At 42.8% G+C, this 27600-nt stretch overlaps 1 protein-coding gene across 5 annotated transcripts in view; it reads left to right on the top strand.

The window, feature by feature from the left end:
- Nucleotides 1-27600, top strand: part of TJP2 (tight junction protein 2) — an 83308-nt gene that overhangs the window by 30964 nt on the left and 24744 nt on the right. For 2 of the 5 annotated variants that reach the window (XM_066613966.1, XM_066613962.1), the window contains exons 1-2: nucleotides 3914-4229; nucleotides 26132-26185. In XM_066613966.1, the coding sequence (XP_066470063.1) occupies nucleotides 4167-4229; nucleotides 26132-26185 (117 nt within the window). In that variant the 5' untranslated portion in view covers nucleotides 3914-4166. Of the gene's footprint in view, nucleotides 1-3629; nucleotides 3703-3913; nucleotides 4230-26131; nucleotides 26186-27600 lie in introns of those variants that run through there. The other 3 variants (XM_066613967.1, XM_066613965.1, XM_066613963.1) reach the window with 2 other exon arrangements.

Raw genomic sequence — 27600 nt, 5'->3', positions numbered from 1 at the left:
TAATGTTCAAAAATATTTAATATGTCTTACCTTGTTACAGTAAGGCAACCAGTGTGGCAACCAGTCATGGACACCAGAAGGTATGATTCCCAGTGATGAGCCAATGAGTTCCTGCCATTTAATCAGGGATGAACTAATTACAAATGAAGCAAGTACTCCTGAACTGGATGGGAGTCAGGTTTCTGTACTGTCAGTCTTCTTAGGAAAGAAAACTCACAGGATTGCAATTCCTGGCTCTCCTGATTGTCAACTATTCCTTTTATCTTAGTCTTGCCCTCACTGCTTCCAAAGGGAGACTTGGAGTTTGAGATTCCTTGTGAAATCCTGGCAGCTTCTCAGCAGTTTTAGCACTAAAGTGAAAGTATAGGAAGAGCTGCTTGTTAAATTAAGGCACAGCTCTTCCTATTTTGACACAATACAATGAAGTCTGTCCTGTAGACTGTGTGGCAGTGCTGCCACCTGGCTGCCCCTTTTTGTGAAATGGCCTGCCAGAACAGACAAAGAATCAGCACAATACAATCAGCACAATACAGCACAATACCAACATCTCAGCTCCTGGTTGCATGATCTTGTGAGCACATGGTCTCTGTGTTGATGCCTCCTTGCAAAAATATTGTGTGAGCAGATCCTTGGATAGCAAAACTGTCTTTAGTTAGAGTGCAGCATTTAGCATGAGTGGTTTAATGTAGGATATGAATGCTGCAGTGTGGAAGAAAGTTGATCCTTTAGTAATTCTGTGATTTATTTTTTTTAAAAGGCTAGATATCCAGTATCCATTCTCCTGCACATAAAACACACCCCTCTCTAATCGACCTGTAATAATTGCTTTCCTTCACTGGAAGTAACTTCTAAGGGGGTAAAGATGTAGGGCATGGATTAGGCTAGGGGTTCTCAAACCTCCCCCCAACACGACACACCTGTTCTACGGCAGAGAGCATTGCAACTCACCTTCTGGGCTCTGCAGGTCTTTTCACTGGCCTTCACTGGCCTCTGGAAATCACTTTCACAAACCTGGAAATTACTTTCTGGCTGCTTCTGGAGGCGTGGTGTGGCCTCCAATTGTGTCTTGAAGGGCTCCAATTTGGAGCCAAGAAGATATAAGGGCAAGTGAAAGGGCATAACCCGGGACCCTCCAGGTATTGGGTTGTGACCCACCAAGTGGGTGTCAACCCACAGTTTGAAAAACCTTGGATTTGGCAATCTGTGTAAGACAGATGCTAAAAACATCACTTCATTGCTTTATCGTGCTTCTTATTGTACTGTGTGTCTTTCATCCAGTTTGAAACTTGAATTCTACAGCAAGAAATTCCTATAGCAGAAAAACTCCTGATGAAAAGGAGGAAAAACTCACAGTACTTAAAGTGAGTGTCGGCTTTGTGTGGTTTTGTTTTGTTTTGTTTTTTAGGATGATGCAAGCTAAGATCAAGAAAGAATATGTGTGGATAAAAAAGATTAATAGAACAAATGATTAAAAATTCCTTTAAAATTTAGCTTTCTTCCTTGTCTTATAACAGTTTTTGTTTCATTTGACCCTTAAGACCAGTGCTTTAGCGAAAACCACAACAGCCTTTTTCTTCACGTTTGGCTTTATCTCATAGCTGTAGTTGGTAGATACAGTGACTTGTGCCTCTGCAGCTAAAACAGAATGCACCCCTTGAAACAGGGCAGAGCTGTACAAATTCCCCATCTTATTTTTCAGTAATGGGGATAACTCAGTACCTGGGCATTTGGTGGTGAGGCCTGATTGGAGGAGGGCCATGGAATCTCCCTTCCTCACAAAGTTAAAGGCACTGATGGAGACTGTCATTATCCATCTAAAGAAGTGCTTTATGGCCTGTTAAAACTTATGCTAAAAGAAACTGGTAAGTTTAAGATGCTACCAGACCCTTTGCTGTTATTGTCATCATTATATAACTCTGGATTGATAATACTATAAGGCAGTGGTTCTCAAACCCATAATGTTTTGCAGCTTTCGGGTTGTGCCAACCCTGCCACACAACAAAAATCGAATTGTGACCCACAGTTCAAAAACTGCTGCTATAAAGGCTATATAGTAGTAGTCCTGGGACCCAGTTCTGACCAGTCTTCCAGTGCTGATGCAGCTGTATCAATGGACAGCTGTGGTGGGAGGTAGTCATGGAGGTCTCCTCAAGGGAAAGGAACATTTGTGCCCTTACCTCAGGGCTGCTTGTGGCTGCATCAGTGCTGGAAAGTTGGTTTGGATTGAGCCCTTAAGGTCATGGCTTGGAATGAGGGTTTAAATGCATCAAACATTTTGCAGGGACTAGTTTGGAACCCATGAATTAGCACCAAGAGAGACTATGACTAAGTGGAACAGTTGTGGGACTGTTGTGATCCAGCTGTAACTTTGTGGCATGAGTTGGAGGGAAGGTGAGCAAAAACCTGCTTAGCCCCTTTCCTGCCCTCTGGTATAAGCCAGGTGGATGGTCTCTGGATTAATTTATGCAAAATATTTATGTACCACTTTTCAGGAACATCATTCAAATGCGCCTATTAGCACAGGTGTGCTTTGTTAGACTTCAGCATTTCATTTTCAGAATCTTCTAACTAGTCTTTTGTCAGGTTAAATAATTTAGGCCCAACTTTCCAGCAAAGACACAGCTGTGCCAATGGGGCATGTACTGCATCCTGCAACAGAGGGTCAGTCAAAGAAGCCTCAAAGTAAGGGAACATTTGTTCCCTTACCCTGGAGCTGCATGAGCCTTAGCTCAGTGCTGGGAAATAGGTTAGGATTGCGCCTTTATTTAAGAAATGTATATCCCATCTTTCCCATGCCCAAGGCAACTGACCACACTCTTCTGGCATGGGGCTGGGGTTCACCCACCCCAATAGGGAAAGAAGAGGCAAGCATCTGACAAGGGTCCCCTACAGGAGTTTCTAAGCCCACTACAAAATTTGGGTAGGGGTGCTTCTTCAGTTTTTCCTTTTGTTCCCCTCTCCTCGAGGTTCCATGACCCCAACAGCTGAGGTTTGGTCTTTCTTTCTAACCTCCCAAAATGCATCCAACATTGCATCAAACACAGACATATGCCTCTCCTGTTGTGGAGCCCTCCACTAAGCTCCCCATATTTTCCCCCTTGAACTGCCTGCAGAAACAATATCTATGAAACAATTTATGATAGATTCAGGCTGTGTTTCGGTTATTTTCACAAGTGAAACTTCCAGGAAGGTTCCACACGTGTTTACCCACTCACCTTTGAGGCTTGCTCCCAAAACACATTTCGGACTGCAACTTTAAAAATGAAAATTCCAATGGCAATAAATAACATTTTTTAAAACCCTACGTTTATTATACTGTATCTTACTTAAACAGTTTCTCTTGCCTCTGGCCGGGTTCTTTTTCCTGCTCTGAAATTCCAAGCAATCACTTCTTCTGGGGCTTTGATGGCCCGGATTTGTTTAGAGCTGCGGGCTGGCTTAATGACTTTGCAGAACTTCCTCACTGTTCCTGTAAACGGGGTCTCCCAGTGTGCAAAAAAAGGAGGAAGCCTCTTTGGAGCTGAAGCACTGAGTGGCTGGTGCAATTCCTCCCTCGCATCATGTGAGGCGTAAAGCGAACAATTAATTCCCTGCTGGCGGCCGCCTCTCCACTTCCAAGAGGGAAGAAGCAATGTTGCAATGGGAGCTGCCCAGGGTTCCACCGGGAATGAACCAATTAGACCTGAAGGGGGGAGGGAACAGGTTTGTACTAACATCTTTCGCCCTTTTCCCTCTCCCTATTCCTCCTGTTTCATGCTCTTGATTTCTCTTTGGTGTGTTTTGATGTACACGTCTCGGGGCAGTGAAACTCTTGCAACACACGTGCATGAGATGCATGCAACAGTTGCCAGCGTCCCCTCCTTCACTAGCAATGGTAGCGCCTTATTACAATGTTGCTTTGGGGTAGGTAGCTGAGCTCGGGTAAGGAAACGATCGTTGGGTCCTTGGTGTGGTGCTTGTGGGGATGCAGGAAGCTGGAGGGCGAGGTCTTGGGGGAACCTAAACAGTGAGGGAGTTTGGGTCCTCCTTTAAGGTAGTAATGGTTAATTTGCGCAGTGAGCAGCCGGGCTGTGTGTAAAGTGCAAGGAATCTCGAGGGCGCAGAGGAAGAAGGGCTTCTGCTGAAGTTGCTCCAAGGCTTTCCCCCAAGGAGGGGCAGCCCCAGAGATGCCGGTGAGAGGAGGCGATCGCTTTCAGCAGCCTGGCCCACGGTTTTCCCCCTGGTTTGGGGTAAGTCATGTTGGATCAAAAGTAGCTTCTTCCTCGGATTCCTCTCTCCCCCCCCCCCACCTCCAGACCAGCAACTGGAAAGACTTGAAACCCTGGAGATACGAGAGGTTGGAAGAGGCGGAGGCAGCCCAGCTGAGACTCCCTTAACTCGGCAGCGTGTGCTCGCATCTAGTGTCTGCCTTTTCAGAGAAGGAAAGTTGTATACTTTGTTACTTACAGGACTTTCTTTGATTTTATGCTAAAGAAGGAAAGCCCTTTTCTTTCCAACTCTGAAGAGCAGAATATTTAACCGGGGTGGAAAGGGGAAATATTTTTGTTATGTGTGGGATGGTACCAAAACGTGCAGGCGGATGGTGTGCAAGGCATTTGCAGGTGCACATGTATGGGTATCTTTCTCCAGCTATTTCAGTAGTCCATATTGTGTATTCTGACCTTCTCAAAGAGAAAGAGAGCCATTCTCCTCTCTTCTCCCCACCCCCTGAACTAGCCTGAGAGTGAGTCACTTGGGCTGCCATCCCATGCATGCTTTCCTGTGAGAAAGCCACATGAAACACAGCAAGACTCACTTCTCTGGAAACGCGTATAAGTGAGCTTATATGAACTCCAGTCTGACTTTTGCTCCAATATTCTATCCATCTTACCCCAGATCATACTGAAGTGGCTGGGTGGTGGTGCAGGCAAGATTTTTTTTTCCCCCTTGAGGAATTGGTAGACTTGGTTTGTTACACTCATAGTGATATCCTGTGCCTCTCAGGATAAAAACCCACTTTCTTTCAAGTGAAACTTGCTGTGTGGTGTGTGTTAGACTACAAGCTTGTATACTCACCGAGGTGCTGAGCAAGAATTTATTGGCAAGTTTGATCTTATTCATTTAGGAGGTAAATTGGGACCCATATTATTTGTCCTACTACAGGTTTTAGATTGAGCATGAAAGATTGTGCTATTTGCAGTTGCTGCTGTTGGGAACGGTCACTGTGCTTATCTTGTGTACATGTCAACTTTGCAAAGAAATGTCACAGGCTGTACTACTTGAGTTTGATGACCTTTTCAGCCCCACTGTCATTGGTTTCCCCCCCTCTTCTTCTATATGTATGCATTCATCTGCCCATTGAGGATATTAATTAGTGACTCTAATGAAGTGGCCTCTTGTCCATTAAAGCTTATGCCCCTATAAATTGGTTAGATCTAAAGGTGCCATGTGATTATTGTACTGTCTGTGTACTCTGAAGCTGCTTAGTCAGTTTAGAATCTGATCAAATGGGGTGTGGAACAGTATTATTTCGTTGTAGGGATTCAAGTTTGCTTTTCTACTTGTACTTTCCACTTTGAGAATCACATTTCTGTATAAGATAGAATTTCTCTAAATTGAGAGTGAAGTATTGTTTTGCCTGCACTGTAACCTATATGTTTGATTTGTAAAAAGATAAGCCATTAATTGTAAGTCCCCCTTTTTTCCATTTACCAACCTTTTTTCCATTCTTAAATATTAATTGTAAAATTATAGTAGTGTTGACCATATGATAAAGTCAGCGTGGAAAGGGCTTTACAGTTCTATCCTTCTATCCTTTAACTATGTTTGGGAGATTACAATTATTCTGATGGTGTAAAATGGGAAAACTGAAACTGATCCAGCAAGTTCCATGACTCAGATTCAGGTTTAATATACCATCTTTTTTGTTCAACATTGGAGTCATAAGAGCTTTCGTGGATGACTCCATCCTAGAGAGAGTCATTGGGTGTTCCCCTGGTTAACTTTCAGTTGCTGGGGAGAAACTTGTTGACACAATTTCATGAATGTTCAGGCTAGCTGTGAAGCTAATTTAGGAGCTCATTAAAGAGCATGATTCCTGGCCATTTCTTTATGATAAACTTCTTAGATTTAACTTTAACTAGGAAGATTGCTTTAAAAATTTAGTCTTTGTTAATTGTTCATGTCAGGATAAATCTGATATTACTGCTTGTAATTTTGCTTGACAACACTTGAAAATACCATACTTATTATTTTCAATATTCAAACATTTTTGACAAGTTATCTAGCAACCTGCAATAGTATTGTGACCATTGGACAAAACAATGAGATCATGTCATTACACTTGAACATATCAGTCTGCCTGTTCTCACATTTGGTCTTTTTGTCCCTGAACAGATATGGAGATTAACAAAATATTGATATAAAAGCTAGACATAATTAAATGCAGTGAACTGCTGCATTTCTTTTCTGAGGTCTGTTCTGAGGTCTGTCTGAGGTGCTGTTCTGAGGTCTTACAGGACTTTAGAACCTAAGATGTTGAGAAATCATGCCTGTGGGGTTTTTTAAAGGATAGAAACACAGCTTTTAAGACACTAAGAACAAATATTGTGGGCACACTATCGTTGAATAGTCCATATTAAGGGGCTGTCTTTACAAAACTTCAAGGACCATCTTCATACACATGCAATAGCAAGAAATGTATAATGGTCCCAATATATTTGCCAAACCATACTGGACGTTGTTGCATAATAAATCACAGAGTAGTGTTTACCTTCTTTCAGGCATAAACACTGTACTGATTTGTAATTACTTTATGACTGATCAAGATTTGCATGTTTTCTCCTCTGTCATTGTCAGCTGAAACATTCCTAGAGGAGAACAAAGCGCTTATTTAGGTCACTTTGGGCCCAATCCTATACAACTTTCCAGCTCTGATACAGCTGTGCCAGCAGGGCATGTGCTACAGTGGGGGAAGGCACAGAGGCCCCCTCAAAGTAACATTTTTTTTCTCTTGGAGCTGCATAGGCACTAGAAAGTTGGATAGGATTGGGTCCTTCCTGCTTAATGATTAACTTCCTGCTTAATAACATCACTTCTGGCCCTTAGCAGGTGCTATGCATACTATTTGTATGAAATGAGTTTGATAACCCTGAATTAGAGTGTTATGGGTATTTGAGAGACATCTTCTGAAGCAGTATAGGAGTATTTGGTCCAAGGTAATGGGCCCAATGGATAATTTCATTGAGTTTTTGGATAATTTCAAAGTAATTTGGTGCTTTGCGCAGTTACTGCTGCACTGCCTTCAAGTATCATTGCAGTTGTGATTGACACTTGATTTGCTGTTATAGTGAACCAGTTACTTATTTACTAGGAAGAAGCAATTTAGGATATGTCTGAAGCAGCTAATTCTCCTTTATATGTTGCAAGCACCTGGTATAATCCATGCCGTGGTCTAGATTTGTCCTTGCTTAGTTGTATGTCTGGGTTTCTTCACTCAAGTTAGTGCCCTATTAAGGAAGTACCAGTCTTCTCATGATTAGTGTGGGCAAATATCCCAGAGTATCCTTTATTGCAACCATTTCCCCATTTCTTTTCCACTGTAAACTTCTCTTCTTAAACTATATTTTTAATCCCAACTTTGTGCATATGAAAATGAAGGCTCCAGTGACTCCCTAGCAATAAGCAACCTACTTCTTTCATTGGTGAGGATGTGGGGATTTCTTTGTGTCATAATGGTTACTTTCTCATCCTGTCTGAGGTCTATATTAGAGCAATAGGTTGTCTTGGAGAAAGTAGCTCTGGAAAAAGGCCCAAGAACTAGAGCCTTGGAAGAAATCTAGAGACTGCTCTGGAGAGTTTGCCAACAACTTCTGGATCTCAACTGAAAGTTTACATATCACCACACTGTACTGTTTCATCATGGCCTAATTAAAAAAATTTTTTTTAGCAAAATTCCAGGACTTGTAGGAAAAGTCAGTTATCTTGCAGAAGTAACCCACCAGCTCTTAAAAGGGCACTTCACCTCTGAGCTAGTGTGGAGAGACCTTAAAGAACTACACTGCTCAAAACAATAAAGGGAACACTTAAACAACACATCCGAGATCTGAATGAACGAAATATGCCTATTAAATACTTTGTTCCTGACATAGTTGAATGTGCTGACAACAAAATCACACAACAATCATCAATGGAAATTGCATTTATCAACCCATGGAGGTCTGGGTTTGGTGTCATACTCAAAATTGAAGTGGAAAAACACATTACAGGCTGATCCAACTTCGATGTAATGTCCATAAAGCAAGTCAAAATGAGGCTCAGTAGTGTGTGTGGCCTCCACGTGCCTGTATGACCTCCCTACAATGCCTGGGCATGCTCCTGATGAGGTGGCGGATAGTCTCCTGAGGGATCGCCTCCCAGACCTGGACTAAAGCATCCGCCAACTCCTGGACAGTCTGTGGTGCAACATGGCGCTGGTGGATGGAGCGAGACATGATGTCCAAGATGTGCTCAATTGGATTCAGGTCTGGGGAACGGCAGGCCAGTCCATAGCATCAATGCCTTCATCTTGCAGGAACTGCTGACGCACTCCAGCCACATGAGTTCTAGCATTGTCCTGCATTAGGAGGAACCCAGGGCCAATCGCGCCAGCATATGGTCTCACAAGGAGTCTGAGGATCTCATCTCGGTACCTAATGGCAGTCAGGCTACCTCTGGCGAGCACATGGAAGGCTGTGCGGCCCCCCAAAGAAATGCCACCCCACACCATTACTGACCCACTGCCAAACCGGTCATGCTGGAGGATGTTGCAGGCAGCAGAACATTCTCCCTGCCGTCTCCAGACTCTGTCACGTCTGTCACATGTGCTCAGTGTGAACCTGCTTTCATCTGTGAAGAGCACAGGGCGCCAGTGGCGAGGTTGCCAATCTTGGTGTTCTCTGGCAAATGCCAAACGTCCTGCACGGTGTCGGGCTGTCAGCACAACCCCCACCTGTGGACGTCGGGCCCTCATACCACCCTCATGGAGTCTGTTTCTGACCGTTTGAGCAGACACATGCACATTTGTGGCCTGCTGGAGGTCATTTTGCAGGGCTCTGGCAGTGCTCCTCCTGTTCCTCCTGGCACGAAGGCGGAGGTAGCGGTCCTGATGCTGGGTTGTTGCCCTCCTACGGCCTCCTCCACGTCTCCTGGTGTACTGGCCTGTCTCCTGGTAGCGCCTCCATGCTCTGGACACTACACTGACAGGCACAGCAAACCTTCTTGCCACAGCTCGCATTGATGTGCCATCCTTGATGAGCTGCACTACCTGAGCCACTTGTGTGGGTTGCAGACTCCGCCTCATGCTGCCACTAGAGTGACAGCACCGCCAGCATTCAAAGGTCACCCAAACATCAGCCAGAAAGCATAGGGACTGCGAAGTGGTCTGTGGTCACCACCTGCAGAACCACTCCTTTATAGGCAAGGTGTTACTTGCCTATGATTTCTACCTGTTGTCTACTCCATTTGTGCAACAGCATGTGAACTTGTTTGTCAATCGGTGTGGCTTCCTAGGTGGACAGTTTGATTTCACAGAAGTGTGATTGACTTGGAGTGACATTGTGTTTAAGTGTTCCCTTTATTGTTTTGAGCAGTGTACTTGGGAGATCTCAGTCATGTCTCATCTGCTGCAGAACTGTTGCTTTCTTTCTTTTGTGTTGGATAGATACTCCAGAAGCATGTCAGGATATACTGCTACTGTATTTGTGTGTATATTCTGCACTATGATTTTAAAAAATTTTTTAATTTGCCAAGGAGAATTTTGAGTGCTCTTTGTTTAAGAGTTTAGCAAATGTAGGATTGTCTCTTTTGATGGCCCTGTGGATATTTGCTCTCGGTGTACCACAACATCAGTGTGCACTTGAGAAAATGGGAAATAATGCTTTGATTCTTGTTTGGAATGTTGTATGGCTTTTTATGTTTATGAGTCTAGAATTTGAGAACATGGAGGGAACAGATAAGAAGTTGCTTGTCAACTTTGTAGAAGACGAGAAACTCAGGCATGTGTTGAGCTCATTGACTATTAAATTGCTTTGGTTTTTAGTAAGGCAGTGTTACTGCATTCCTTTAGTTTTGAAAGAACAGGCTGATCCACTGTGGCTCCCTTACCTTTTTATGTAGTCCACAATTAACAAAACGTGATTGTGTTTATTCTTTTTCCAGTTATGCACACTGTACATTTGCTATACTTGCACAGCAGTCCACTGATTCCAAACAATATCATCTCCTATTCAATGGAATCTCACCATAGTAGCAGTCATAAAATACCCTGGAGAAGATTATTTAATGTATCATGTCAGAAAGAGGTGGCTATTCAACAGCAAATGTGAACTTTTAGTTATTATTTTTCCTTCTCCTGCTTCCCTAAGAAAGTGTGTCATTGTTTTTGTTCTCTAAGCACTAAAAAGGCATTTGGGAAAGGGCAACACTGGAAATCTTGCCTGCTGGTCTGTTGAAACAGACACTTGATCACAGCTCACTTCACCTCCCCCAAACAATGTTGCGGTCTTTTATTGCTTTCTGCTTTGCTCCTTGCAAGTTGCATGTTAGCTAATGCTGAACCAATCTGAACCAACAAGCAGGATTTCAGATGCTTTTGATTTCCCCAGATGGTTGCATGGTGGGGGGGGGGAGTGTATGTGTTAATGAGGTCATGTGCAATAAAAGAGCAAAGAGATAAAATCAGATTGTGTTTGGTTTGTGAGTTGTAACAGTGTCAAAAAAATGGTACAAATATGTTAAAGCCAATAAAAACAGAAGATTCATGATGTAGAGAAGTGACAAATTCAGAATACTTCAATCTTTACCAGTTCAAATAGCCAGATAAAACCTATAAAACTCTTCTCTCCCCTGTAGTAGTGATCAAACAGGTTGCATTTAATGTAAGTTGAATGCTCTGAGGGAGGATGGGTGGATCTGGATTGGGACCACAGTAGAGGACGAGAGAGGCTTTGACTGCTTCCCTCTGTTGCTGCCCCATGGCTGCTAGTTCCTCCAGGAGGGAAGCTAATCCATGGCTGAAATTTAATGAGAAAAACCAAGTTTGTGAGTGCCAAGCTATTGTAAACTTGTAGTTTACAACAGACTCCTAGCATTTACTCAGATGTTACCTAGTGGTCCGCCAGTGGTTATGGGGTTCAGAGCAGTGTCTGCTAATTCCTGAAGTCTGATTCCTGAAGGCTGTGGAGTATGAGCTTGCAAAGAAAGTTTGAAATTCATTACCAAGAGGTTGGCACTTCATGCAGGCGCAAGTGTCTCATTTCTTCTACAGATGTTGCAGGAAAAGTAGGGCAAGGTCTGAGAGATTCATATGGACAGTTTACTTTCCTGGACTATTATCTCTTCTTTGGCCTTATTTTGATAAGAATTGCTTAAGAAATAAAACAGTTAAAGGGGGCCTTGGAGAAGATCAATAGCTGCTTTGTTTACTGACTAATGAAATCTAGCAATTCAAATAAAAGGCTTTTGCAAATGTATCGAGCAAGTAATGCCTATGTCAATGGGCATCTCTCTCCTCTTGCATTCTTGTGCCCAGACCTAACAATTGTACTGCAAACAGTTTACAATGGCTTATACAATAGACAAAGAGGTCAGTGTCTGAAAAATCTGCAGAATTAAGCAGCGAGGTTTCTTGTGGCTGTTGTCCTAATTCACCTCTTAGTTAGATGGCTTAATATAGTTCCAGTCTTTTATTTTAATTTGACTGTGTTGGAGGATATACATACCCCTCATACTGTTAAGTTTCTTATCTTTGTTTACTCATATGTACAGGTTTAAGATAATTTTCTTAATTTCTATTAACATATACTTTAATTTGAGTACTGTATGTGTATGTATAAATGCTGCCTAGCTTAGATAGAAATAGAAAATATTGTTTTCTGTTGTATCACTAAACAGACAAAAGCATAATCTATTTTATTACACTGAGAAAATACATTATTTTAAGAAGAATATTTTAAGTAACTCTTCTGTTAATAGGGCTAGAACCAAAGATAGTAGAAATGTGTATATGATTGGCACTGAGAGTCACATTAAAATTTACAGTACCGTTGTGTAGAAGTTTGTTGTATGATGACTGGATGATTAAATATAAATGCCAGCCTGATTGGATTATACCACAGTATTGAGTTTTCCTTGGAAACAGCTCAAAGTTTATTCACTGAGAGAGAGAGTACTTTTGAAACCAGCGGCTTCTGCTGTACTGGATTGCAGAACACATATGAGAAGCTAAAATTGTATAACAAGAGGAGTTCCACAACAAAGTATGCACATGTTCCTATAACTCCCACTTTACTGGGGCTTAATTCAGAGAAAACATGCTCTGGATCACACTGTTAGATTGCAAAGGCTTTTTTGAAGACTGAGTCTTCAGTACTGTATTAACAGGTCACCATGCCTTGAGTGCATGCTCTCCTCAGATTTCTCTCCATCTTCCCATTTTTTCCTCGCTCTCTCCAGTCTACCCTGCTGCCTCCTTTCACTAAGTCAGCCATAAAGTTTGTTCAAAATCTTGCAGAGTAAGAATGTTGAAAATGAAACTGAAAGTATTTCTCATGTGGCAAAAAGTGATGCCTCTCTAGGAATCCAGATGCTTTCTTTAGCCCTTAGACAACCATGAAAGCAAAGTATTTTGTCCCCTTTGGCTATTTCTCTTTTAAATAGATTTCAAATCTCTGAGTTCAGGGACTACCCAGAAACCTTCATCATCATTGTGGATGGTTGGGTTTTGTTTACATCAGTGATTTCCAAACATTTTTGACTGGTGACTCCCTTGACCTATTGGGCCATTGGCCACAGTTTTCCGTTAGGCCTACTATCCTATACGTTGTATGGGGCAACAGCTTTTTCACGAGGATTCTGCGGCTCCCCTGGCTGATTTCTGTGGCTTCCCAGGGAGTCACGGGTCACAGTTTGGGATCCACGGGGTTATATGTTTATGAACTTGGAGATAAGAACTTCACAAACAAGGTTTAAAGTAGCTAATTCTATATAACCTGTATTGTTAAATCTTCTTGCAATTGTTTGTGACTAAGCAACTAGTAGTTATGAACTGCAACTGCTCTGGAGTGCAGGGGAAAATTTCTATTAACATATGTCCCTGCTCCTACTAGCAGAGGCACATAAGCTTCATCAAGTACCACTGGTGTTGCTTAGTTGTTGGCACTGCTGCCTATAAGGCAATGTGTCCTAAGAAACGTCTGAAAAATTTATCTACCTCTGAAAATCTTCAGTTATTTTCTCTTTCTGTATAAGCAAGGCTATTCCCCCAAACCTTTTCAGTCACTCCAGGGTATCCAGAAGGCCGAACTGGAGAGCAAGATGTGCAGTAAAGGACTTCCAGACCAGACAAAAGGCGGAAACTGGCTTCACTATAGCATACTATGTATTAGAGAAATTCGGAAAATGTGACATTTTAATTTGGCGGTGTGACAATTACGTCATACCACTGCTTAACACTCCATCTAACAACTTTTTTCTGTAAACCAGATAAGAGTGCTTGCAAAGTTTTTTTTAATGTTTCATTTTCACAACGCACCAAAAATTGGCTCATGACCCACTGGTGGGTGCCAACCTACAGCTTGGGAAACACAGCTAGATGCATCAGAAGGTGTGAGCAGGCAAAAAGGGCGTCCATAATGAAGTTTTTGTCCTGTGGTGTGAAATATTCACTAGTTCATGGAGGAGGGTATAATTGCGAGAGATCTGCGGGGAGGGGAATTGGAGATAGAGTAGGAGCAGTGAAAATGACTGTTTTTTTTTAAAGGGGGAAATATGAAATTTTTGTTAACTTTGTATGTTTGGGGCTGTTTTTTAAATTACAGTTCCTTGTTGGGATCTGAAAGGTACAGTTATTCCCTGTTGTGGAGCGATGCATTCCAACTATTATTGTATTGTTGGTATGAGATTCTTCTGATGGGCGTGAAGCCCCTAAGATTATGTATGCTTGATTAAATAGGGAGTAAACTTGGCCTCAGTTCTAGACAATAAGTACCCCAACAAGCTTTATTTGTATTTATGTTACTATTTTAAAAAAAATAGGTACATCTTTTGGAGGGAGGTCTCTTAGTATTTCAGACAGTTTTCATTAAAAGAGACTTAAATATGAATAACACTCTAACAAGTGCTTTTTACAAAAAATAAATGTCTCTCTTGCTGTTTGTCAATGCAAGTGGAAGCCCACAAAAAAATCACAGGAAGTTTTATTCTGATCGGTTTATTGTAGATTCAGATCTTCTTTGCCTTGGTAATCAGTGCACGAGTGTACATGTTAAGGCTATTTACCTTCAAGAAACTCTGTCTCCGGAACACTTTTTCTGCAGTGGTTTCAGGTCTGTTTGAGTAGTGGTTTGGAGGGTATTGCTTCACAATAGGTGATTGACAGCTGAACTAGGAGCAAGGCAGTGAGTTTATCTGCCTAATGGCGTCTCCAGCCCTTGAGTACAACAGAGTTGTTACAGTTGTAGAAAATGAATGATAAGAATGGGTGGAAGGAGAATTGGTAGTAGATTCAGGAGTTTTTCGAATAGAAGATGATGATGGCTGAAACTACTCTCAGATACTTAACCCAAAGCAGAAGAGCATCTTGAGCTACAAGTAGGGGTATCTGTCTTTTCTAGCATTTCCACAGAGCAGTGGCATAGCTAATGATTGTGTAGCCTGGTGCAAAGCTCAAAATGTTGCCCAGGAAGTGATGTCACAACCAGGCTTTTAAAAAAGTGAAAATTGGAGGAACCCACCTCCTTCCCCCAGCAGCTTGCCACCTACTTGCTCTGCATCTCCCCCCAGATGCCCAGCATAGCTAAGGCATCTATCTGCTACCTGGGATCAAAGAAGATTTGTAGCCCCCCAGATAAAATCAAATTTAAGTAAATAAAATAAAAAGTGTGTCCCTGATTTGTTTGAGACACTGTGCTGGGGTGAAGAGGGATGGTTATTCTCCCCTTGCTAAATATAAGAGGGGCACCACTTGAAAAAGTGCCTTTTTACCATTATGATACATGGAAATGAGAGCTGACTCATATTAACACCTTATTAGTTTCATGCTGTATCATAATATGTCATTGCAACATGCCAAAGACATAATAACATGTCATTGGCTCTCAGAACAATCAGTTTCATAGGTCTGTTTTGAGTTCAGAAAATCTACTTCTTGTTCCATAAGACAGTTGTGGTTTCATTTTCTCGTTAATTGGCCATAACTTTTGATAGAATACAGATATTCCAATGCAGTTCGTTTCATTGTATTCTGCATTAAATTGTGTTTCCAGTGATATATAACATAATGGTATTATTCCTACATACCAAGATTTTCACAATTTTGGTCACTAGTATGAAGCTCAACTTGTTGCCCCCCTAAACCCTGATACCCGATGCAACTGCTACCCCCTTCACCGCCTTAGCTACACCACTGCCACAAAGCTTGGGATTTGCTTGACAGAACACAATCCGATAAAGTCTAGTTGGTGACCTTATTCCCAATAATAAAGTATGGGTGATTACTGGCATCTCAGGATGCCAATGAGATGGCATTATGGTGGCAAGTATTTGCTAACTTGGTATTCAGGAGATTCTCAAGTCTGGGTCCTTCCTTGATTGCAGGTTCTTGAGTAAGAAGTACTTGTCTTGCATGTATTAATGAAAAGGATAGGATTTGCATAAAAACAGCAGTAATACATAATTTGTTTTGCCTTTTAGTTTCACTCTTTCATCATCATATATTGTCTGTCTAAAACTTCTGCTGCAGATGTTGGTAGTGTTGCACAGCCGAAGTTGTAACTAAATGACATTACAACCTTATAAATTCAATCCACTGATAACACAGGCCAACACACATTTTGCTTCCTTAAACGTTACACCAATTCCTGGGTATATTTGGGGTGCCGATTCCAAAAATGGCATCCGTTTTGTCCTATCACATCTACTTTTGGAGATACGGCATAGCCTCTTTAGTGAATGGTTCAAGCAGCTTCCCCATGAAGAAGCCTACACCATGGCTTCCTCATGAGAAAGCTGCTTGAACCATTCACTAAAGAGGCTATGCCGTATCTCCAAAAATAGATGTGATAGGACAAAACGGATGCCATTTTTGGAATCGGTACCCCAAATTCATATCAAACCACCATAGAATTTGGGAAAAACTTTTCTGATCCTCAATTTTGTAGGCCTGTGTAATTTAGGAAGCAGCATTCAAAAGCCTGTTCATTATCTGAAGGCATTTTAGTCACAAAACTGCTAAGAAATATCCACAGGCTTTTGGCCTCCACAAACTTGCCTGCCAACCTATTGTATTTATGACAGAGGTGAACCTGGCAAAAAAATACACTTGGAAAATAGGAATAAAAGTAACCTTCTGCTATGATTCAGTCTTGGTTTCCCAGCAATGTGCAGGTGTGTGCATGTGTGTGTCTGTTTATAAAAACCTCAAACACACCCAACTGCAATCATCAGTTTTTCTGTCTTGTGCAAGAGACTGTCAAATGGTTGCTTGATACCACCCTCTAGTGGAAAATTAGATTTATAGATCAGCTGCCGTTCAGGGGAGCTCATGGCAGTGCTTTTCCTGAAGGATGGCTCTGTAATCTACTGCAACAAATCAATTTAATTTACACAGGGGTTTGGCTTGGTATTACTCCAGATTCATGGTAGCTGCAGATACGACCTAGGGTTAGTGATTCAGCACCAAATTAAAGAATTTATCCAACTCTGTGTCATAAATTAACAGTTTGCTTCCTTGCCCTTTTCTGTCCATTTCTGTAAATGCACAAGCTGTTTAAATTTGGCATTCAGACCTCATTAAAAGACTGAGTAAGTCATGAATCTGAAACTGTCAGGCAGAAAGAAAATGAGCCTGTCATCTAAAAATGCATCTGTGACCCAGCAGGATAGTAAGCAGAGATGCAGGGAGAGAAAGTAAACGAAAACAGTAGGGAATGAGAGAAGTGATTGGCTAGCCTTGTGGTTCTTGAACTTACCCGGCCCGCGGCTGCCCTGATCCTTGTGGCCCTTGGCCACGGCTCCCCATTACAACACCTCACCTCAGTCACCCCCAAAATGGGGATGAAGGTGTTATAATTATACACTAGAAACAAGGCTGCCAGCACTCTGAGGCTGCAATCCTAAGCACACTTACCTGAGAGTAAGCCCCATTGAACAAAATAGGACTTACTTCTGAGAAGGCATGGTTAGGATTGTGCCCTGAGTTTGTTAGCAGCACACCTGGAGGTTTTTGGAAAGGGAGGGGGGAAGTGATGAATTTGCTGAGGGAGGGGAAGACTTTGCTTTGTATGTATCTGCTAATTGCAGACTGATCTGAAACTGAGACCCAGAGATTGTTTGGCTGCAATCCTGACCTCACTTTCCTGGGAGTAAGTCCCATTGAACACAATAGAACTTACTTCTGAGTAGACCTAGCTAGGATTGTGCCTTTTGTCTTATAATAGCAGCCAACATGGGAAGTACCCCCCCCCCCAAAAAAAGGAGGCAGGAGGAAAAAGGATGATGGCTGGAAAGGAATGGGTATTTTTATTTTTTAATCAATTTTTGGAGACAAAGCTTGACTGATCAAGAGCGGCCTTTTTTCTTTTTTGAAGGGGGAGGAAAAAGAGAAAGGTGAAGGTCCTTGGTTAAGCTGACACAGACCCCAAGCCGATGTAGGTCTACTCAGAAGTAAGTCCCATTTGAGTCAATGGGGTTTACTCCCAGGAAAGTGTGGGAAGGATTTGAGCTGCACAGAGCAAGATTACAACTCACCCCCAAAGTAGATGGGGGGCATGCTCACACACACACACACACACACACCCAACATGCATATGCCACCCCTGTTCCCCCCAGGCAAGACGGAGGAATGCACGCTGGGGCATTTGGACCCTCCTCCCCAAGAGCAGGCTGGGCTCTCTCCTTCATAAGCAGAGGGAAGTGCTGCTCTGCCTGCACTTACTGGTGGAGCACTCTCTTGGTCAGGCTTCCCTCCCAGTTTGAAACCTGCCAGGAGCTCGCCCTGTGCTGATGAGATGCAGCACATCAGCACTTCTGCGGCTGCCCAGCTAACCGAGCCTTCTCTAGTGCCAGAGGATGCTCGGCTGGGAAGCACATGCAGCACCACCTGGCCAACTTTTCCTGACCTAAAGGGAAGCCCGGGACAGCTGTCACAGTCTGCACAGTGCTCAGTGCAATCGTTGGCAAGGCTTCTCCAGATAGGGAGGGAAGCCCCAGTGCAGGAAGCTGGAATGGCTGGGCTGTTGACCTCTCTTACCCGAGATAAGCCCAATGCCAGGGAGGCTCCACCACCATGTTTTACACGCCCTCCCCACCTCACACTGCCCCACCCACCTCGGTCACAGCTGCAGAAAAGCAGCAAGTAGGGAGGCAGCACATGCAGCTGAGCTGAGCTGGCCACCTCTCTCCCCAAGATGCCTCAAGACGCCTCTGGGAGCTTGCCCCTCCTCCCAAGGAAGTCCCAATGCACAGATTGAATACCTCAGGGTTGGCCATATCTCTCTGCTGCACGTATGAGAGGGGAGCAGGGCAAGGGGTAATTGGAGGTTTATGAATTCTCATGTTTGCCACCCTGTGCTCAGCCAACTTGTGTATGCCTAACAGCGCAATCCCAACCTGCCCTGGAGCAGGCAGGCCTGCACTGCATCCAAAGCAGGATTGGGTCCGAAAGAGGTTTAACCTGAGCCAAGGGGAATTGCTTCCCCTTATCCCAGGTAAAGCTACAGCAGCCCCAATGGGGCTACTTGGGTCTGTGCCACCTCAAGAGCTGGCACAAATCCAAGCAGCCCGGGACTGCCCCAGGCTGCCTGGGAATTAGGTTAGAATCTTTCATAACTGCCGGATCCTGGCCCTGCCTGCCCCCAGGAACGCCTTCCCTCCCCCTCCCTTGAAACACCTCCCTCCTGCCTCCTCCCCAAACCCTGGGGCGTGGGGAGGCCGGTGCAAGTCCATGCACTGGCCTAACCCCACTTACGTTGGCGCAAAAGTGCTTTACAGCGCTTTTGGGATGATGGGCCAGCACAAGTCCGGCAGCCTATGTGCAGCTCAGAATTGTGTCCTAAAAACCATAAACTATGCAGATCTAAAGTGTTCTTTAAAATCTAAATTACTGACTCCTGCCTAATCCAAAAGAATATACATATTTCATGTTCATCAGGTGATGGCTTGCTTATCTGAGAGATATTAGGGATGGAGCAACAAGGAAAGAGATTTCATATTGCCTCAAATACTCTTTCTAATGAAAGCAATTCGTGCATTCAGCTGAGAGCCACTAAGTGCTGAGTAATTAAATGATTATGAGGGTGTATGAACTAGCCCATCTTGCTGTTGCATTCAATTTTGTGATTGCCTGTTGAATATTCCTCCCCTTCCATTATAAGGTCCTTCTCAGTAACAGCACTACTGAGTAACAGCACACTGATTCTTTCATTTTTCCATTCCTTGTGTGATATATCACTTTGTATTGTATCACTTTGAGCAGTGGTTTTCAAACTCTCAGGGAGAGTTTGAGCTGCTCTGAGTACTTGCAGGGGCAGTTGGGTGCAGCGGGGGTGGGGGGAAGGATAGCTCCATTTCGCTTTCAAAGCTGTGGGGAGCCCTGCAGAAGGTTGCGGAGGGCTCCCTGCGCCCCCAGGAGGCTGCAGGAGGCTCGGGTAAGTGTACCCAAGCCCCTGCAGCCCCACCCTGCCTCCTGGCTGCCCCTGCCTCTTAAGGGGGCAGAGGCCAGGGCCCCCACAGGCTGGGGCGTTGCAATGGCTTAGTCTGAAAAGCCCTGATTTTGAGCAATGGCCACACCAGGAAAAAATTTGGGGGGAGGTCACGCCAGATGCAGAGTGCACTTCTGGAGTGGGAAGCCTTGTCCTACATGTTCAATTTCTGAAAGAGAAATGATGACATATTTCAAATAAGTTATGTTTAACTAGTGAGTCCCTTTGGGGAGAAAGGTGGGGTAAAAATAAAGTTGTTATTTATTATTATTATTAGTGGTTTGAGTTCCACTAGGGTGGTACTTCTAATGTATGGCAGGTGATTCTTGACTCCACTGCCATGGAGTTGTAGGGCCTTGGAGTTGTACGGCCATGGAGTTGTACTCAACATGGCTCACCCCACTGGAAGTGAAGCTGGCTGTGGTGCTGGTGCTCTGGTGGCATGTCACTGTGAAGCTACCTGGCCCTTCAAAAGAGGAACAGGTTGACCGAGGAGAGGAGGAGGGGATTGGGAGATGACAGCAACTGGAGGAGCTTCTCCATCACCACAGGGACAACTGTATGGCAAGTCACCTGCTCCTGTGCACAGCTGACACCTTTAGTGGTGATGGTACTTGCAAAAAAAAAGTAGGAAAAACTCTGTCCTCTGAGATTAGCACTATCAATTTTTAATAATATTGAAGATTCTCTTTCTCACTTTATTTCTGTCATTGACAGATAGGGGTGAATCCTCGGTAACCTGTGTCTGTCTGTCTGTCTGTCTGTCTGTCTGTCTATCTATCTATCTATCTATCTATCTATCTATCTATCTATCTATCTATCTATCTATACATACACATACAGTATATATCTATATCTATATATATCTATATATATCTATTATCTATATAGATATAGATCTATATATCTGTCTATATATATATATCTATATATTATCTATATATATAGATATATAGATAATAGCAAATGCAGTGAGAGTGTTAGAAGTACCTTTCCTTCAAGTAACCACAGGGCTTCAGGGATGGAGGAGGAGCTATTTGTTGGGAAGCCACTTTCCTCCTTCTCCCTTAAGCAACACCCATAACTGAGCACAGTTTGCAATCCTATAACCTAGATCAGACTCATTTCATACAGTGATCTGAATGGCATTGATGATGATGCCAGGAGCCAGAAGTGTCATCAGCACTTTTTCTCACCTAGCAACTCAATAACTGCAAATGACTGAAGAGAAAATAATGCCAGTTTTGATTCTATTTTCAAGATATGGGATTCCCCAATTATCATGCGGGCTGCCCTTTCAGCAGTGTCATTTTTGCCAAGGTGTCACTTCACAGCTCAGCAGCTGAGAGGTGCTCTCCCTACCTCACCCCTCTTGGTCTGTCCTTTCCCTCCACCTTCTCGTTCATTGCCTTCTGAGTCCTCCTTCTGTCTCTCCCTTCCAGCACCTTGGCAGAAACAGTGCTGCTGAAGGGGCAGCACGCGGAGAGCACAGCTATCACATGGCCTGCTCTTTCAGCAGTGACAACTCAGCAGAAGTGGTGCTGCTGAAAGGGTGACCAACGTAATTGTGCTCTCCCAGGGCCATCATTTCAGCAGTACCACTTCAGCCCAAGCATCATTTTGCAGCTCAGCAACTGAAAACACCTGCTGGTGGTGCTGGTAGAGCACAGTTAGCACGTGGGCTTGATAAAGAGCTTCAGTGGGGCCATATCTGGCCCTGTGGGCTTTGAGTGACACCTTTGGCTAGATCTATCTAACCTAGTCTATTCAGAATTGTTGGCATCCTTCAGTCTCGGAAGACTATGGTGTCACGCTCTGAGTGGTGGTTCTGGAACAGAGTGTCCTCTCCAGTGCGCGAAGCCTGGGTAAAGTAGGTATGGAGGATAGGCTGTTACCCATGCAGCAAATCCCCCCTCTCCACGTCGCTGAAATGGTCCAATGGAAAGGCAGAGGCCAATACGGTTGGTTCCAGCGGCGTTGCAGGAGTTGCCAGAACGTGACTGTGTTCAGCCATGAACTGCCTCACGGACTCCGGCTCTGAATTTTGCCTCGAGGTTGACTCCTGAAGCCTTTTCCCTAACTGGATGTAGCCACAAGGCAGTGGCTATTTATTTATTCAGGATTAAGGGTTAGAGAATGCATCTTGCAAGAACACTCAAACTTTACATAAAGAGCAAATTATGAAACCTTGCATGAACATTAAACTTTGCAATGGATTTTTGCTGCTGTGTTTGTTATAATGACTCCAAATGTTTTTAATCGAGTGCTGTTGTTGATCAACCTTTATCAAAGGATGAGTGAGCAAGCCAGATCACTTCCTTCATTGTTTCCCACGCCCCCATCTTGAGTTGCTTGTGTCCGTCTGGTATGAGATAAATGGGTGTTGGCTTGTAGCTCCTTGATGGCTGCTTGTGATGTTCTGTGAGCCTGCTAATAGATTACATCACCTGGCCCTCTTGAGTATTTAATTACTCACGTGACTTATTGTCATCCTAGGTTAGCAGTGTAACATTAGTGGAGCAAGCTTGCTGAAGATCACAGAACAGCTTCTGTTACTAAGGGGTGTTCAGAAGCTAGATGTTCCCCTTGCAGAGACCAATCTGCAGTTCTGTGCCAGTTCCTGTTCAGAATGCTTTGCTCCCCAAGTAAGGCATTTGCAGGAGCACTTTGCAGAGAGCCAGCTCAGACAATGTGTGAGTTGGCTCTCTTATCTGTCTCACTTCTCCCCTGCGACTGTCTGTATACCTGTCTTGCTGTACCTGTCCAGGGAAGAAAAACAGATTATCTCATTCTCAGAAGCTACATGAGAAAGAGCAAATGGCAGAATCCTTTCTGGTTATTGCTTTGAAAGCCAGGAGATGGCATATTTGCGCTACAGGTTCACTCTTCTATTGGTAGCTGTGGAAGCCTGTTGGTGATGGGTTTTATCTATTGCCAGGTGAAAGAGGTGATTGCAGTTGGCATAGCCACTTAAAGGCTAAAATGAAGATCAGGGCAGGTGACATGGCTGCCATGGGCAAAGGAAGGAGGAGGAGAATACGAGTCCTGTTTTGTTATGGGAATGGGAAGCGAAGACCTATAAATACAAGGGCTTTTTTCTTTCTCTTCCGCCAATGAATTCTTCATGTCTGTGCCTGTGAATTCCAATCAGACCGCACTGGAGATATTGCGTGTGTGGCCTAAATACTGCTACAGATCTTGCACCCCATTTTGTAACCATAAATTCCTCACAACATTGAGTTGTCCTTGAGGTGTAGGGTGGAGTGCAAAGGAGTCTATATGTTGAGGCTTGCCTAATAGTGAACATTTACAATGTCTTTAACTAGGAATTTCAGGTTTCTATGCTAGATTATTTTCTGTGTAAGAAAGTGGTGTCTGTTTAGAAAGTAGGTGTGTTCCTATTTTGTACGCATGCCAGGGGTTTCTTCTAATTTATATGTTACTGTGTGAATTGATGGCAGGATTGGTTGAGTATGTAGGCCACTATTGTATTAGAATTACATAACAATGTTTCAGTGGTGGAAACTGATGAAAAGACTGGGATGTTCAGAGTCCCTTAACAGATTATAGCCTGCCACAATGAAGACAGCTCAAGCTTTACAGCGAATGTGGTTACATGCTGTGAAAAAGTTGAGGATTATAAAATGGCAGGTGAGTTCATTTTAAAATATTATTCATTGTCCCTGTCCCCTTATTCATACCCAGATTTTGTGTGTTAAAATTGATGGATAAGATTTGGTTCTTCTATGGCTAATGGGAATATAAATAACTAATTCAGTCAAAAATAGTTTCCAAGTGAGCATCTTCTTAATCATTTGCTTGTGAGGTGTTTGCGGAAAGCCTGTTACTGTGTTGAAGCACCACTAGTCTGTGAATCCTCAAATTAGTATTCTGATTTAGAATTAGCATAAAATGGTTGTGAAATTCTGCTGGAGGACATTATTTAATAAAGTTAATGATACTCGGTTTAATATAGGCATAGGAAAATTTGCTAAACAAGTTTAGTAATCTCTTCATCGGTTTTTAATTGTGCAGTGCATTAACTAATGCAGTCATATTACAGATGGATACCTTTTTAGCACTTGTGCACACTGATATACAGTATTAATAACTTCTCAGAAATTGGTAACATTTGCCTAACTCATCTCCTGTTGATTTGAAGTAGTAGTGCATCATCTGCTTTAGGTTTACTGGCTTCTAATATAGTTGGAATTTTGTGCTGCTTGTGACAGAGGATCTAATCTCCTCACTGGTACAATTGGAAGTCTTCAGATGGTGACTTATAACATCTGTGGTCTTACCCAGCCCCCATGCACATTCTGCTCCTTCTATTAATCTGTCAGCATTGGTTAGTCTCTCTGCAACAGCAAACAGCTGTAAATTTTATAATGTTAAAGAGATTATGATTTAGAGATTTAGGGCAGCACAGATGGCTTTTGTGCCTAGTGAACTCCCAAGGTGAACTTCCAGCACTTTGTGCTCTCTATCCATGTGACTTCAAGTGCTGGTTTCATTTGGCTTGATTATTACAGAATATAAAAGCAGGAGGGGACCACGACGATGACACCCCTTGCATTTTTTTCTTCCTAACAATCTGCTGAATGTCAGTCCAAGAAATGCTTGTGTTTTCTTTTGAGGCACAAATTGTTACATTGACACACATTCCTCTAATCTGGGAAAAATTATTAGCTGTCTTCACAAATAAAAATAGATTTTGGCAATGTGTATTTTGCATTTGTAAATACTTCAGGTTGCTACTTGCAAGTAGAAATCTAGTCACTGTACTTGGCAGCCTTCCTGTGCAGTAAACAGAGTTGCCGGTTAGAAGTACGTGAAAAAGTTTGGCAGTAATTGAAAAATCATTTGGCTAACCAAGTGATTGAACACGCAGATCATTTTACTCTGTTTTTGGACTAATGCTTTAGTAACAGTACTTGTCACTATTTTTATGGCTGTATTTTTAAATGTATGGAAGATGGGTTTTAAAATTTTTTCTTTAATTCTAAGCTCTTTCCCTCTTCATTAAATGCTCTTTTAAGGAAATGTAAACGTGCACACATTGCTCACTTGGTGATCCAGAAATGTGTTTAGTAGTTTGAATTTTGAATATGAAACACATTTATAAATTTATGTGGATTTTTTGCCCAAGTTATAACTTTTGTATTATTGCATGAAATAGCTTTAAGAATCTGTATGCCTAATCCAGAACTGTCTGCTTTGGCTAGCAGCAGGGTGAGATCTTTCTTGTTGCAATACTCAGTGCTTCACAGTTCTTCTCTTTATCCTTGTCATCGCAAGGAGGACAAGAGAAGCCTAAACTTCCTGGAACTTTGAGCCGGGTAGCACTGAGGGATGTTTGCACAGCTCAATTACTCAGAAGATCCTTTCCCACCTCCAGCTGAAAGCTGGAGAGAATTTGTGGGTTTTTCTCTTGCCACTGTCGGCCCAGTGGGAAAACAATTCCTCTTTCCAGTTTGGATCTAGTAAGGGGCATAGGGAATTATTTCTGACTTTGCTCAGAGGCCACAATATGAGTTGAGGAACAAGTTTTTGGCATGGACATTACGGTTAGCCAGAATAGGGGTGGGTGGGCGGGTGGGAGTATTTGTTGCTACCTAAGAACCATATACTGTAACCAGTGGTTCACAAACTTTTAGCACTGGGACCCACTTTTTTAAGAATGAGAATCTGTTGGGGCCCACCAGAAGTGATGTCATGACCGGAAGTGACATCATCAAGCAGGAAACTTTTTCACAATCCTAGACTGCAATCTTACCTGCACTTACCCATTTACTATCATTGTTAAAAGTATATACATAGTAGCCTGTTAAAAGTACAGATCTGTCACATTTCCCCAAATGCAGTCACATTGCATTTCCCAAACACAATAGTAACATCAAGTTTAATATATCAAAAATAAAATAATGAAATGAATGGGGACTCACCTGAAATTGGTTTGTGACTCACCTGATGGATCTACAGTTTGAGAAACACTATTGTAAACTGTAATACCAGGTATTGAACCTTAGAACTTATACATGCAAAGCAGTTCCTCTAATGCTGCAGAGGCTTGGCCCTTCCCTAGCAATTTGTATTTTGTGAACATATGACTCCAAGAATCTGGGCATGAGACATTTATGTTGTGCATGGCTTGTCTTTAGTACAAGTGGATGAAACACCCAGAATTTGTACATGTTTAGCTGCTAAATTTTTGCTCTTAAAACATTAATTTTTCTTCAGATCCTTGCTGTTTACATATACATGTTAAACATAACACTTAAAGAAAGCTCTGCTCTGAGATAATAAAAAAAAATTTCTGCTCTCTGATATTACTTTTGAAAAGAAACTGCTTTTAATTGGGTGAGATCTCATTTCTGTTGTGATGATCAATTGATAATTGCTTTTCACTGTTACAGGCCCCAGGCATGGAAGAGTTGATATGGGAACAGTACACAGTGACCTTACAAAAGGTTAGATTTTATTTCTCATTCTAGTTTTCTAATACGTTTATGGGTTGATGGTTATGTGTGTGTGCTGCAAACATAATTCAATATTTTGTTGACAAAATCTGCTATAGTTGGGTGATCCCATTCATATATTAATCGACTTCCCATCACCAAACACTCTTAATATGTCTTAATTTGTGCACTTAAAGAAAACTATTTTAAAGAATATTTATAACTCACTTTTAAGAGCATATTAAAAAGTTAAGCATTTCATTACAGTTTCAGGAATTAATTTCTTTAGAACCATGAAAATCACACTTTGGAGCCAGTATTTCTCCCTCCCCCCTTCCCAACCTGGCAAAGAGATAGCAGACAGATGATTTTTCTTAAGGGCCAGCATTAAAACTCCAGATTTTTAGCTACCAAGGATGAGGGAATGGTTTACAAGTGAGGCCTTGATATCCTCAAGAGATCTATTCTCAGACTCCTTGCTGATACCGAAAATTGCAGATAATCAAATCTGTGATTTTCCACCCTTTCTCCCTCTGAAGGGGACAGGAGCTGTGCTTCAGTCTCCTCCGGAGGGCTTTCTGAAGCCCGCAGATGCAGTGTGCATGTGCCTGCTGCCTCTGCAAGCTTCAGAATGGCCTGGAGAGCCAAAAAAATGCCACTTCCGGATTCCGTTGGGCATTTTTTTCACCTCTCCGGGCCATTCTGAAATCTGCAGAGGCAGTGGGCAGACGCTTGCTGCCTCTGTGGGTTTCAGAAAGCCCTCCATAGGGGATCAGAGCACAGCTCCCATCCCCTTCAGAGGCTGGCTCAATGTGAGCCAGATCCATGGATGTAAAATCTGCTGATGCACAGGCTCCACCTGTACTGTGAAGCAGAGCAGTACTGGTTCAAATCCTCACTCAGCTGTGAAACTCAGTGGGTGGTTTTGCACATCACTTTCACACTTTCATAATTGCCTTTTATTGCAGTGGTAGGAGCATGCATTGTATTGGAGAACAGCACAAAGACAGTGCAGATACTTGGGATAATGGCATAAAGCACTTTCACACTTTGTACCATTTGAAGTTTCCAGATGGTTGTCACAGGCATTCTGTCAAACATGTTTGCATGACAGGTTATAAGTCCTGAATGAGGTGTATTACATTTGAAGAATCTGGCCAGAAGTTCTTGTCCCAGTGTTGCAGCCTGATTGCAGGGGATGGCCTGCAGGCATATTACAGTCATATTGCTGAAGTTAACCAAGTCTAAGTCTGGTCAGTTCTGGATGGGAGACTTCCTAGGAAGCCCACATATGCTGCTTGAAATTCCTTAAAGAAGAAAGGTGGGATAAATGTAAAAAAGTGACAGAGCTCCAAGAGTCTGAATATAATAAGAGGCAAATGTCCCTCTACTTCTTTCTGGCCCCTCCCTTAAACATGTTAAAAGAC

This window comes from Tiliqua scincoides, chromosome 2 (genome assembly GCF_035046505.1).
Source record: "Tiliqua scincoides isolate rTilSci1 chromosome 2, rTilSci1.hap2, whole genome shotgun sequence".
Lineage (NCBI taxonomy): Eukaryota > Metazoa > Chordata > Lepidosauria > Squamata > Scincidae > Tiliqua > Tiliqua scincoides.
The sequence above is the reverse complement of the archived record's forward strand: the minus strand, read 5'-3'. Positions and strand labels throughout refer to the sequence as shown.